The following is a 14,363-nucleotide window of genomic DNA, read 5'->3' as shown; positions in this document are numbered from 1 at the left end:
CGTGCACACACACACACACACACACACACACACACACACACACACACACACACACACACAGGTAGAAACCAGCAGCAACCAATAAATAGATCTTGGATATGAGGGGTGTAGGTTACTGTGGTTAGGTTGAAAGACGATGGCTTCATTCCCAGGGGATTTGGTTTTACTCTTCATACTGGACCGCTGATGTTACACACTTATGTCCACTGTCTAGGTAACACTCTGCTCTCATTTTTTTCTGATGCTAATCTGGTTTTCAGATTTCAAATCTAGAAAGCTTTATTATAGGTACTCTAGCAGTCAAAACTGTTTCACACAAACCTTTTGTTGTAAAGGCATATGCTTAAATTATGAAAAATACAATAAATATATATTATATACATAAATATTATATATAATTTATATCAAATATATACTATGTATTATATTATTTCATATTATATATATAAAATATAAAAATATTGATATAATAAAAATATTACAGTAAAATATACATGCATATATTACCTTTCTACCATTCAAGATTTTGAGGTTGGTGAGATTTTTAAATGTTTTTGAGTCTCTTATGCATTCAAATAACAAAAATGCTTATATTGTGAAATGTTATTCCAATTTAAAATAACTATTTTCTATTTTGATTTCTATTTTTAAATGTATTTTATTCCTGTGATGCAAAGCTGAATTTTGGATCTTCAGGATCACATGATGATCCTTCAGAAACCATTCTAATATGCTGATTTGCTGCTCTAGACACATTTCATTATTATCTAAGTTGAAAACAGTTGCTGCTTAATATTTTTGTGGAAAGTTGAGAGTCAGTAATATATATACACCACGTCCAAATTTTTGACTGCTATTGTGTAAGTACAAGAATACAAAACTGTGAAACAGTTCTTAGATCATTGGCCATCACATTACAAGCATGTTATAATCAGCATGTGTCAGTGGGGAACACATCATACTCACTGGAAATGGCCAAGGGCTGTGGCAACCTGAGGCTGTGGGTGATACAAATAGGAAAAAGGCGTTCCATCTGAGTGCACCTGCAACAGGGAAGCTGGGACAATGTAGCCACATTTCTGATGCAACACACAAATAGATTAGGACTAGATATATTCTTAATTTGGTTAGTCCCACAGAAAGCATTAGTCATATCATATTATGCAAGTGAGCCACACTGCCCAGCTCGGACAAAGCAAAATATCATTTATACTCACTTTCCTGGCTTTGGTGGGTGGAGACGCCGAGGGCTTTGGCCCGGCGGGTGGAGACACTAGGGGCCTCTGTTCAGAGGGTGGGGCTGTATTATGGACAAGCCACGAGGGAGGACTCAGCGCACGCTCTTTGTCTTGCTCCTGACTGGGGTCTCTGCAAGACTTATCGCTCGAGTGGAACGGACTAAACTGGGTCGGTTTCGGTCTCTGACTGAGTGTAATGCCGTCCACCGACACCCCTCCAGAGATCTGCTTTGAGAACTGGGCTTGGGTGCTTGTTGCTACAGGCAATGGGGGGACTTCCTTTAAAAGCGATTGACTTTCTTGTTCTGGGTCTGTATCAGCACAAAAATGATTGAAATGCTTAGTGCACAATTACAATGACGCCCTGTTATTGTAATAAATATATGCTTAAACAGGAAATTACCATTTGAGTCTGAGGTGGAACGTCTACCTAATAGAGCCGGCTCTTGCGTGAACATATCCCATGGGCTCTCTCCATCCCCAGATAGCTCCCCCGTTCCACACAAAACCTCTGGGAGACAGAGGGATGGCTTTAATAACACATCTACTTGGAACAGCACTGACTTTCTTTTGTAAAATCTCACCTGGTCTTGTGTGTACCAGAGTAGACGGCCCTTCATCTGGACATGAGACACTTAAACCGTCCTGAGTGGCCATTGTTTGGTTTGCACTCGACGCGCTGGTTGGATGCGATTCTTCAGGGGGCTGGGCCAAGTCATTTGGCGTCTCACTCTCACTGTCTGCACCTGCGCACACTGATGTGCACGAGACAAAAACACATATGCACAGGGCGCCACATGCACGTTGAAATCTGGTTGAATGCCCAAAGGGTTGTCATGAAAAAAGCAATTAATTAGACAGCAGACAGTACTGGGATCAGCTGTCATCAGCTCCCTCTGTTCCTCCGGGATGAGAAGAAAAGGCACGGGGACAATGAACTGCTCCTGTCCCTGGAAAAAACACACACACCCATACGCAATGATAATTTGTCTGGTCAACAGCTGGTGCCTTTAAGTTGCCAAGGAAGCAGCTTTACCCTCCAGTGAAGCCTCTCTCTGTGCCAGTGAGTTGGTGTTGCCACACTTGGACAATACGTTGCAGACATGGTTATTTTCTCCGTTGCATCATTCAGAATATTTATTATAATGTCATTGTGCCACACGTCCAACAGAGACGAGAGCGAGACCCCTGGGAAATTAGGTACACAACGCACATCTTTATCATTTCTGTGTCTTCGCTTTATAAATGACATTACGAATCCAAATTACAGGCATTCAATGCAAAAGGTGTGTGTACATGCAAGCTTTACAAAGAAACACAAAGAGAAAGAGTGTGTGATACTTACCAGAGGCTGAACTTACTGAACCCTCCCTGCGGGATCTGACAGAGAGCAATACAATTAACACGACCTGTTCAACACATCATCTTAAAAACACGCTACAGTTCTCTGTGTGATGTATGTGTTCACACAAACTATAAATAAGGTCAACGCACCTCCATGTCTTTATGATCTGATCTCTGACTGATGAGAGAGTTGTGCTGAAAGATAATTCGATTAACAAAGATTAACTGTTATTGATTTAGTGCGATTAGGAAACATCACTTTGCACGCTTAGTAGAGAGATCAATGACTTGCCAGCTGGGGGGGTGGTGGTGCTTTGAGGCGATGCATATGATGTTCATTCGACTGACTTTCAAGTAAAACTGACAAGATGCCTGAAAAAAACAAACAAACAAAACAAACATGTACGTAAAAGTGCAAAATTCTGCAAGCAAAATGGTCAATCGTCAATAGTGTAGCTGTGTATGAAGCACAGTTCACACAGAAGTCATTTTTAAACCAAGAAGCTATCTGTTGGTCAATACGGCAAATCTGTTTGACCAGTTTGAAACCATTGAGAAATCTGAATTCCCAACTAGGCATATTTCCACTGAAATGACTACACTTCACCTGCGAAAATTCGCCTTAACACAGTGTTTTTCAACTCCCCGAGGCAGTGGTTTTCAAACTTTTTTTACTCCAAAGCTGAAGAATTTAAGAGGAGAATTTTTAAAAAATATTTTAAAATCACAATTTCTACCCAATAAAATATTTTATTAAAAAAAATTATATTCATCTCTCTTTTTTTTTTGGCACTTTGCAACTTTTTCTGGATAGTGCACTACAGAGTAGGCAGGAAGTAATATGAAACATGGATTAATATGGAAGAAAGAGGTGAGACAATGAGACAAGACTCCTAAAAGCCTGAAACACAACTGTGATTTAAGATTAATTATTAAATTTAGTTTTAAGTTCAATTTACAGTTTTCTAGACCAAACAAGCCTAAAAACTATTAAACGAAAATATATTAAACTCTTTTCAACCAGATATACTGCCATGAAGCTGAAATTCAGCTAAATGCTTTATAATCTCCCCCACAAAGAATTAAGTTAAATTCAAATAGAACTCAACAAAATTTTAACATTTTTGCAACATGAGCAAAAGTACAATAAGCATCATTAGGGCGCAATATTAACGTTTAGGCCACTGTATGAATTATAGGTCATACTTATGCAATATATACCAGGGTGACCTTGCTCTGTCTCCATCCGATGGCTGCTTGGTTTGAAAAAGGCCCCTGACATAATGGCATGACTTTTTTTCGATTAGTAATGCATCAGCACTGAAATGAAAAATGTTGAGAGGCTGGGATGAAAAAATTGCATACATATAACATACCAGATCAGGGTTCATGTCGAACTTCAGTTCAAAGCTGCGTACATATACTATAGCATTGTGCAGGCCTGTAAAAGAGTCCATCTCCTCCATGCTGAAGAAACAGAAGACAAAACTCTGACACAGTCATGTTTGAGTTTGATTGAATTACTGTCATTACACTCAAACTGAAAGTAGTGCTCTCTGAAATTCACTCATGCAAGTGCAAAATTCAAGGCAACAGTTGCTGCAAGGCAGAAGATCAGAGCCCTTGTAACAGCTAGATTGTGCTTATTTCAGCACGATTTTCACTGGGCCCGATTATCCAGATGAGTTAGATAAAAACAGGGGCTCAGGTGTGTAGTGAGTGGTGTCATAACAGAGCATTAATAGGTCCCTCACTCCTGCAGACACTCCCACGCGGCGTCGCTCAGCACCGCGGGAATGACAGCGCTCCCATCGGACATGAACAGCATACAGGCATCTGTGTGCTCCATCCGCTGCGAGTCTGAGATATCACACACCTAACACACACACACCCGCGCTTCAGTACTCACGCGACACTCCACAGAGATGATCACACACATTTGCTACTACTTACGCCGACCACGTTGGCTTTTACAGTCGTTTCACACTGGCTTTGGCCGTAGTTTTGGACGAGTTTCTCGATCCACGGCTCCAGCTCAGCCATTCGCCGACGCTTTATCTTTGGTGGATTCATGGTGTGTAACTTATCTGTTACTGTCCACCAGTGTAAACACAATAAACGAGCTCATCAGTCTTCGCGCCTCCTTATTGAACATTGATGCTATCTTTTGGTTCCGTGTAGAAAACTACACCTGGCGATTTGAGTTCCGTTACAATCACATACGTTTGAATCGTTGATGCCCCCTTGCGGTAGCAATGATCATTAAAAAAACTGAGATAAGTACATTTTTGGGTACTGTTTATTATTTTTAGTAAGGTACAATACCACTTATAAAAAGGAAAAAACATGAACATGCCCTTTCCCAAAGTGTAAACCTACAACAAAACCTTTACCTTCACTGATGGCATGAAATGTAATGGGGAGAAATGATTGTTGTATAAAAAAAGTCACTCTTACAAATAAACATTGCTTTCTTAATAAAAAAAAAAAAACAACAACTAATAAATCAGTGATTAAAACTCGACCTATGAGAGAAAACATGCACACAGCAATATCATTGTAAAAACTGCAAGAAAAGTTGCTTGTAAAACATTAAAGCTTTCTTAAACATTCCATAAAACCATTAAATCACATTCCACATTATGGTTTCACCTGTAAATAAAAATAGAAACAAGTGAGACTGAGACTTCACAAACTGTCAGCATGATCATGAATACAAGTTGCCAACTTAAAAATTGCACATGAACAATTTATTTTTTACAGCTACCTTGTTAGCTGTTGCAGTTTTGTATTAAATACATGAGAATGAAACTGGATGACTATGTTACCTATAATATGCAGACAATATATAGGAGTAGTCATGTAAATATTGGAATATGTGTTACCTGCAAATTCAGTGATTCATTCAGACTCCCACCCATCTTCTGTAAGCTCTCATGAAGCCCAGCTTTCAGAAGTGTGTAATCTGGTTTCTCAGTATACTGCAGGCTCATCACATTAGACAGGTATTTTTGTAATGCACCTAAATTACAAAACAAAACATTACATACGCATCTTCGCTAGCACTAAGCACATGAAGTGAGAATAGAAACAAGCATGCTCACCTGAAGCTTTCTTCTGTTTGTAATAGCCACTCAAAAGTCCAGTGATATCAGAAATATACCTGTAGGCAGGCAGAAAACATATTCAACATAAAAGCACGTAACTGTAGCCTTACCTCTGTAAAGTGGTATGTTTTAATTCTTGAAAATTGTACATCCAGTAGCGATGTTCCTTTATGATTCGAAATGCATATGGTATGATGACGTAGTCAGATAGCAGTCGCTTGTATTTCAATGAAAATCTGTTCATGTACTTTCAGCCAATGAAAGCTAATGGCTCATGATGGGCTAGCAACCTTCATTTCTTAATTAATCAATAAGATGCTTCTATTTCAAAGGAACATTACAAGCAATTTATCATACAAGAGCCAACAATATCTGCAGCACTGCAAAAAGCAAGTTTCAAAAGTAAGCAATAGACGCAGTACACAAGCTAGGGTGGAAATAAAAATAATTTATTCTTTATTAGAAAAAAATATTTGTATATTTTATTTTTAAAATAAAACGTATTTGTAAGAAATGCCTTTATAGATTATGTTCAGCTCTCTTCAAATTGGACTCCAAGAAGGACCCTCAAGGGGGTACTAGGGGGTCCACAGACAATTTGTAAAAAAAAAACGTAACGTAAAAATGTTTTTTACAATTCTTTGTTATATAAACTATTATCTTAATGTATTAAATTACAATTTTTAATAGTAATACTTTATGTTTTTCAGATATTATTATTTTTTTATTTTAACTTTATTATTCGAATTTTATTCAGACCAATTATTAAAGTTTTTAAAAATAACTCCCTTTAGTTCCCTTTATATTTTAACAAGGTGGTCCATCATATTTAGGGGTCCTTAGTATCAACAAAACATTTTGCTCACAGTAAAGGTTTGTTTCTTGAAGGTTACCAGTTACCACCACTAAGCTTTAACAACTATACCACACTACTCCAGGTAGTAAGTATATGATAAGCCACTATGTTATTATTATGTTATGTTACTGTGTTACAAGAACTAGTCTGACCACATAGCAGTTAGCCAAGGGGTAATCAGTCTTACTTTCTGGATTCAAATTTACCTTCTTATGTAACTGACTTAAAGTTGTGACCAGTCTTGAAAAAAAAAATTTGATGACTAACTTGTAAGGCCTGTTTAAGCAGTTTATGCAACCGGTCTCTCTTGAATATATGCCTGATGAAGATGTTTTTGTGGTTTCACTGACCTCTCCTTCTCTGCAGCAATGGCCGAGCTTGTTTGAGAGAGCTGACTCCAGGGTAGTGAACCTGTCATCCAATACAGCATACAGTAACCCAGAGACTGCAGGTCACTACGACGAGAGGGACCTGCAAAACACCCATAGACCATAGTAAATTAGACTTGCTTTCGTACACGGATAAAGTAAGTAATGCAATGAACAAGTGATGCTCACCAGCTCCCTTGTGAGAATCCACACTGATAAAGTTGATGTTACCCTGGTGTGCAGTGCGGCTACCCTGTCTGTACTCCACATGCTTTCCACCAGGGCAAAACCTAAATGCATGACCAAAGCCTGACAAGAAAACCTACCAAACGAACAAACAAACGCTTTAATACTTAAGTAATATATAGAGTATATATGTTCAGTTCATAAGGGACATGCTTATTGACCTCTGTGTGACTGTCAGTGTTGATGTAAATATTTCCAGCATGGATGTCTGCATGGGCATATTCCTTCTCGTGGATGAATTCCAGTGCATCCAACTACAAAACACATACACACACATACTATATATATGTGTGGAAATAGAAACAAATCTGAACGTCATTGAATAGCACACTCACTAGTCGCAGTGCAAGCTGGAGCACAGCTTTCTCAGATAGAGTATCGTTCCCTTCATCCATGACTGTCTGTAGAGTTTGACCCATGCTAGGAAAAACTAAAAACCTGCAGGGAAGTGAATATGAATATGGTTATGATTAGATTCCACAGTGAACTCATGCTCATTGAACTGTTTTTATCTTTACGCACAATCATAAAATGTGGTGCTCATGATGCAAGATTATGAAAATCAGTGAAATGCAAATCAATGATCAAAGACGTCAGTGTACACAATCACAAAGACTAACATTATTACAGATGAGATGTGGAAAAAATGTATGTAAATACATTCCACCATTTCCCAATTGCAAAATGAATGGCTGTTGGCTATAAGACTATGATAAATATAAAATATATTGGCTTCAAAAGCCATTTTTGTAATGTCAATATAATTATTGTAACATCTTATCTTGAATGTCTTGAGGCTTTTCTCACTATGTATTGACATCTATGATTATATGTGCACTGCCATTCAAAACTTTAAGGTCAGTAAAATGTTTTAAATGCTTTTGAAAAAAGCTTCTTATGACTAGCAAGTCTGCTTTTATTTGATAAAAAAAAATAATAAAAATAATAATAATAATAATAATTATTATATATATATATATATATATATACTGTATATATGGGACATTCTACCAGAAATGTACATTATCTGTCCTTGACTTGTTACAGTGAATAAAAAGTATTACATCCAAAAAATGTCTAAAACTGACTGATGGTTGATTTCTGTGAGTTGTTCTGTAAAGGAATATGTCATTCATTAGGTTCTCAGATATTTTTTAATTTATTAAAAACACTTTTGAAAATTACAAATCCTGTCCTTGTCCTCAGTGTGTGTATATATATATATATATATATATATATATATATACAGTAAAACAGTAATATTGTAAAATATTATAAGAATTTATAATTGTTCTCTATTTTTTTATTTTTATTTTTTTTTATTCCTGTGATGGCAAAGTTGAATTTTCAGCAGCCATTATTACTCCACAATCCTTCAGAAATCACTCTAATATACTGATTTAGTGCTCAAAAAACATTTCATATTGTCAATGTTGAAAACAGCTGTGCTGCTTAATATTTGGGGAAATATTTCAGGATTTGCTGAATAAAAGTATTATTTCTTTAAAAATTATATTTTTTGGGCCCAAACATTTGAACAGAAGTGTATATTAGTCTATAAAAGTTTCCGAACATAAGGATATAAACCCAATACCTATATGCGTCATGAAGACCGAACCCTACACAGGATGGAATCCCAAGGAAGTCCAATTTGTGCAGTTTCAACCATTTCTCCACTATTGACAAAGAAAAAGAAAGTTGTGGAAAGCCTGTAGTTGCACTAAGCTGGGTCTTTATGTATCCATTACAAGTGCTAAAATGACTGACCTGCATCAGGTTTGGCTGCTCTCAGATGGAAGTTCTGCTCATTAAACAGGTGCCCCTCTTTAGCCCCCTGAGAAAGAGAACACAAAGTCATCAAGACCTTCTTCCCAAACACGTGTACACAGACACTACATTGTGTGAACACAGCACTCACCAGTCGCAACATGTACTTGCAATCATTTGAGTCTGCGTGCTGATTTGCCTGGCAGACTAGATTAGATAGACAATATTTAGATTCATATGCCACCTTTAATGCATTGCTGTTATTGTTATCTTAACCATCTGACAAAAAAAAATGATAAAAGGATTTAAAGTGCATAGATGGATGCATTCACTCATCTCATTAATCAAGGGTAAGATGGTTATTGTCATATACGCCTTACCTGCATATGTCAGATCTAATTCTGTTTGCCACAGAAGTTCAACCAGCTTCCACTTTTTGCTGGACTGGTCACAAACCACTGTACCCTTTGGGACAGGCTCAACAGCGCACACTCGCTTCCTGGCTTTGCATTTGGCTAAAAACCCACAAAATAACAACATTTAGCTATTTTTGCCATTTAGTATGAAACAAAATAAAGAAATGTGATGCAATCACTTTTAGATATCATGAAACATTATTTTCAATATATATTGAGCAGTCTGTCCTCTATAAAGTGCATCTTACATGGGCTTTGAATAACTGAAGACGTTTGCTTCACCTCCTCATCTTTAACCAGGGGGGAAGTCTTCTGTTTTCGAGGTGACATCGAAGATGTCTTATCTGAAATAATGCAGCACACAAAACATTTCAGGACACACTATTAAAAATCTCCTAAATATGTATTTATTTGTAAACATGTGTAAAAATGATTGCATTTGTAATGATTTGGTCATATTTGCAATTTACTATATGACTGAGCAGGAAAATCTACTTTAATTATCTATAGCTGAAAAAAGATACCACATCTAAATTTGAAGATAACATAGTTTCCCAGTACACAATATCTTACCTGGAGTTTGAAGTGTAGCCAAAAAAGTTTGTTTCACCTCCTTTTGTTCTTTAACCTGGGGGGATGCCTTTCTTTTTCGTGGAGATTTCAGTGACTTCTTATCTGAAACAAAGCAGAGGTTTTTCACATAAAATCCTTCAGCAGTCAATGTTAGAACACTGTTGATTTGCATTTAGAAGAACATTTCTATATGTAATAATGTAACCTTTCTTGATGTCTATTCAAAACAACAGGAGCATCTAACTACCTTCAGCTATAATAAAACATGCTATTTTTTTAAAGATAATGTCTAGTGTTTCACATTATAGTGTGTCTGCCTGGGGTTTGAGTTATTATAGCAGATGTTGTCTGTGACACTTCCTCCTCGTTAACCAGAGGGGATGCTTTTCGTTTTCGAGATGGCAAAGACTTCTGATCTGAAATTTAGCCGTCATCTTTCACACAAATTCTAGCATGTCTACAAAGCCTTTGTTTCTACACTAGAAACACACATCACCCTTAGACTCACCTAAAGAGTCCGTGGCTGTGCTACTCAATGTCTTCTGCCGTGTTGAGCACAAAGGTGGGCGATTCAGTGCAGATTGTGAGGAGTCTCCAGCAGAATCGACTACAAAAAGAATGTGGTTTACTGTTTTGTCAATACTCATTTATAAAGAAGCAACTGAGGTCCGAATGAAAGCTCAGTCAGATTGCATATACACAGATTTACAAGTATTTTGCATATACTACCATTCAAACGTTTGGGGTGGGAAGATTTTTTTTTATGTTGTCGAAAGAAGTCTCTAAAGCTCACCAAGGCTGTATTTGATTGATGAACTACAACTACAATAAAAACGTAGTACTGTGTAAAATGTAATTTATTCCTGTGATTGTAAAGCTGAATTTTTGCAACCATACTTCAATCTTCAGCCACAGGATCCTTCAGAAATTATTCTAATATGCTGATTTGGTGCTCAAAAAACATTTCTTATTATTATCAATATTAAAAACAGTTGAGATCATTCATGGGATTTACGGGAAGAATACAAATATTTTCTCTCAGATTATTTTAAACAAATATGACTGGTTTATGTCTGGGCAACCAATACCATAACGATGCACTGCATAGATAGTACATATTCAATCAGTGAGTTAAATGCTGATATTATATTAAGTCCATTTTGAAACCTGCTACAGTTGGGACTGAGTAGGGAGATTAACAGTCTCCAACTAAATGACAAGAGAATAATGAAAACTGGACCATGCCATCACCTGAATTTAACGTTACGTTACATATGAACCAATAAATGGTTATCTAATCATTGTAGATATGAAACCAGCAAATATTTTGTACACTAAACAGTTGTAGTAATGTACTTAAGTATTTATGATGAAGACATGAATCAAAGCATTATCATCTTGTTCTGCTCCTTTGATTATAGGACTCTCAAACAAAACGAACTGTAGACTAACTTTTCGGATCAATGTAATTAAAATAATTGGTTGAACTAAAGCCTGTATTTACCTTCCATGGCGCTCACAGTTGAAAGCACGGAGTTTGGATGTGGTTCGGGTGACTGTGAAGCTACAGCTTCTGGTAGGTCTTCTGGCAGTCTCCCACCACAGGATGGACAGAATCTGAAACCAGACTGTACCTTCGAGCCACACTGAGGACAGAAGTTCAGCATTGTGATGGCGAATTAGACGGGCTGGGTGGAAATGTCCCTCGGCAAAATGTTCTGACAGTCAGGACCAGAAGGAAAGCTCCTCCGACGATGTTTCCAAATGTTGTGACTGCGGAATCAGCCTTCTACAGACATCTTACGGATTGTTGCGACCGAAGCGGGGTAACTGACACAAGTCACGTGATCATTTGCAGCTGACGTATTACGGCAGGTGACAAGGCCCAGAATTAGAGGTCTGCGTGTGCTCTAGACTCTAGAGCCTCTTACAGGAAAATGAATTCCTCTCTACTTAAACATGACGAATTAAAAAAAAGAATTTCCTCTCTGATTCGACACTACTGGGTGAAAGCTTCTTCCGACAAAAAATTTGGCCTAAATTGGGAGATGCTAAAATATGAAGTACGGATGTGCATAAGGCATTTTAGTAGCAATTTGGCAAAACAGAGAAGGCATGAAGAGGAGAAGGTTATATCAAAGATCTTAACACTTCAGAGCAAAACTCAGGATGGCTTATCAGAAACTGGCCTGACAGAACTTGCAGGGCTCCAATCTAAATTAGACCGTATTTATAAATACAAAGCTGAAGGTTCCTATGTCCGTTCAGGGAGGAAATGGCTAGAACAAGGAGAACAGAGCTCTGCTTATTTTTGTTAGAATGGAAAAACACAATTCTAAGAAGCTTACCATTAGTTCTCTGCAAATTAATGGCATTTTGACAGATAATTCTAAGGAAATTGCCTGTTTCTGTAGTAATTTCTATTCAGAACTTTATAAATCTAATTACTGTAAAGATTCAGCCCTTCTTTTCTTTCATTCATTAAAGGAGGTTAAATCATTATCTAAAGATGAGCAGCTTGCATGCGATAAAACTTTAACTATCACTGAAATAATTGAGGGGATTGAGGGCCTTAAAAATAACAAATCTCCTGGAACTGATGGCCTAACGGCCGAGTTCTACAAAAGCTTTGCTGAAGAATTGGCACCATTCCTGCTCTTCTTCGATCATTGCCCTCGTAGATTTTCCCTCTTCTATCCAGTAATGCCTCTCTCCTCGGGCTGATACGTCCTCTCTCAGAGTCTCTTTCTGGGAAACTCATACACGTGTTTGTCTTTGTTACCTACATGAAAACTTCACTTGGTCTTAAGTTAAGCTAATTATAATTATACACTTATAGGCTCTACTGTAGAGGTCTGCATGGGCTTTAAACTGAAGCCCGAACCCGGCCCGTACCCGAGATCGTCTGACCCGACCCGACCCGAGCGGCACAGTTAAATTTAGAGCCCGAACCCTTCGGGCCGAAATCAGGCTACAATATATATTCGGTATTATTTGCATGTCTATGACAGCGCGCTGCGTATTTATAGCCAAAAGAAATCTGAATGTCAAACCGCAAACTATCTTTACTGCGGTCATGTACCGTCAGTTAAGGCTCGTTAGCATTCGGCCTGCTTTAAATCAAGATTATAATGAGTTCTATCCACCTTTTTCTTGTTGTAAAAATGGGCGCGGCCATTTGTAAATTCTATGGTTCTGGCTTCCGGTCTCATCTGCGTCCACTCCGCCCAACTATTTGTAGCTGACCAAAACAGTTCGTTTTGCTGCTTGATATTCAGACACAGAGATGCAGTGCGGTAAGATCGCATTTATTTGAATTAATTAATTATATCATTTATTTGAATTAGCGCGAGAGAGGGCTGAAAGTTGCGTGTGTGAACCTGCGTCTGCGCGTCTCTCTCTACAAGCAATGAGGCTTAGTTACTTCAAAAACAGCGATTTTACCCCCTCATTGCACATAAATATAACGTTGCCAGTCAGTGGCCTGTCGAATCTATTTTACTAATAAAAGTTTACGTGCTGTGTTGTCGTGAGCAATGTGTGCGCGTACGTCTATGAAAGCAGCGTAGCCTGCATATACTTTCAGCTTAGCTATCCACCTTTTTCTTGTTGTAAAAATGGGCGCGGCCATTTGTAAATTCTATGGTTCTGGCTTCCGGTCTCATCTGCGTCCACTCCGCCCAACTATTTGTAGCTGACCAAAACAGTTCGTTTTGCTGCTTGATATTGAAAGGTTGTGTGTCTTATCATATTATTTTAATATATTATCTTAATTATGAACACAATGGTTTGTAGTGCAAACAGTTTAACCGTTTACTGCACGTTGTTATTTTCCTCATTATTTACCTATAGCGGATAATGAACCGGAAGTCTCACCCATAGGCGTACTTTCGCGTTGAAGAAAAAGGTGGATAAACCCGAGCCCGACCCGAACCCGAAGCTATTCATTAAACATTAACCCGACCCGAAAGTATTTCGCGACCTGCCGGGCTCGGGTCAGGTAGCAGACCTCTACCCAGAATGCATTGTTTACCGTTTTTACAGCATATGCAAGACGAGCAATGTATAAAAATTGCCTGCATATTTCTTCACACGTTATGGCTTCTGATTAAATTACAGAAAAGTAAGAATTTCTTAATTCCTATATTAATGTGTGACTACACATTCTTTTGCTGAACATAATAGATTTTTGAAGATTACTGGAAACCAAACAGCTCTGGTGACAAGCAAGCAAGCAAGAAACTGAAATTACAGAATTTGTATTTGTGGGTTTTTTCTCTCTACCTACCATGATCTTTGTGTTTTCAGCATTTCCATCATCTTACTTACTTTGCTGCCATGCATACACTAGTACATCCTCTGAGATGCTAAATGCCAGCTTATGTGGCCATTTTCATGATGAAAAAATGTTACGGTAAAACTTAAAAAAAGTTGAAAATTGAAAAATG

General features: G+C 37.8%; 2 protein-coding genes across 4 annotated transcripts in view; both read right to left on the bottom strand.

Annotated features, from left to right (window-relative positions):
- Positions 1–4,762, bottom strand: part of LOC107674466 (uncharacterized) — a 5,936-nt gene extending 1,174 nt beyond the window's left edge. The window contains exons 1-12 of one of the 3 annotated variants that reach the window (XM_016468444.1): positions 4,536–4,762; positions 4,337–4,458; positions 3,959–4,049; positions 2,875–2,954; positions 2,733–2,777; positions 2,584–2,618; positions 2,275–2,426; positions 2,110–2,188; positions 1,823–1,993; positions 1,642–1,749; positions 1,218–1,549; positions 967–1,079 (exon numbers count right to left, since the gene is read on the bottom strand). In XM_016468444.1, coding sequence (XP_016323930.1) covers positions 967–1,079; positions 1,218–1,549; positions 1,642–1,749; positions 1,823–1,993; positions 2,110–2,188; positions 2,275–2,426; positions 2,584–2,618; positions 2,733–2,777; positions 2,875–2,954; positions 3,959–4,049; positions 4,337–4,458; positions 4,536–4,655 — 1,448 coding nt within the window. In that variant the 5' untranslated portion in view covers positions 4,656–4,762. The remainder of the gene's footprint in view (positions 1–966; positions 1,080–1,217; positions 1,550–1,641; positions 1,750–1,822; positions 1,994–2,109; positions 2,189–2,274; positions 2,427–2,583; positions 2,619–2,732; positions 2,778–2,874; positions 2,955–3,958; positions 4,050–4,336; positions 4,459–4,535) is intronic. The other 2 variants (XM_016468445.1, XM_016468446.1) reach the window with 2 other exon arrangements.
- A 305-nt stretch (positions 4,763–5,067) lies between these two features.
- On the bottom strand, positions 5,068–11,823 carry LOC107674448 (inactive serine/threonine-protein kinase VRK3-like). The gene is made up of 15 exons (XM_016468424.1): positions 11,420–11,823; positions 10,424–10,522; positions 9,916–10,017; positions 9,591–9,686; positions 9,307–9,441; positions 9,078–9,133; positions 8,927–8,993; positions 8,754–8,835; positions 7,495–7,597; positions 7,321–7,413; positions 7,103–7,235; positions 6,896–7,016; positions 5,687–5,745; positions 5,468–5,604; positions 5,068–5,234 (listed from the first exon to the last, which is right to left on the bottom strand). The coding sequence occupies exons 1-15, from the start codon at positions 11,580–11,582 to the stop codon at positions 5,223–5,225; spliced, it is 1,458 nt and encodes a 485-aa protein (XP_016323910.1). The 5' UTR covers positions 11,583–11,823; the 3' UTR covers positions 5,068–5,222.
- Positions 11,824–14,363: the final 2,540 nt, after the last annotated feature.

Source organism: Sinocyclocheilus anshuiensis, unplaced genomic scaffold (assembly GCF_001515605.1).
Source record: "Sinocyclocheilus anshuiensis isolate Anshui unplaced genomic scaffold, SAMN03320099.WGS_v1.1 scaffold1037, whole genome shotgun sequence".
NCBI classification, from domain to species: domain Eukaryota; kingdom Metazoa; phylum Chordata; class Actinopteri; order Cypriniformes; family Cyprinidae; genus Sinocyclocheilus; species Sinocyclocheilus anshuiensis.
This window is presented reverse-complemented; position numbering and strand designations above follow the sequence as displayed.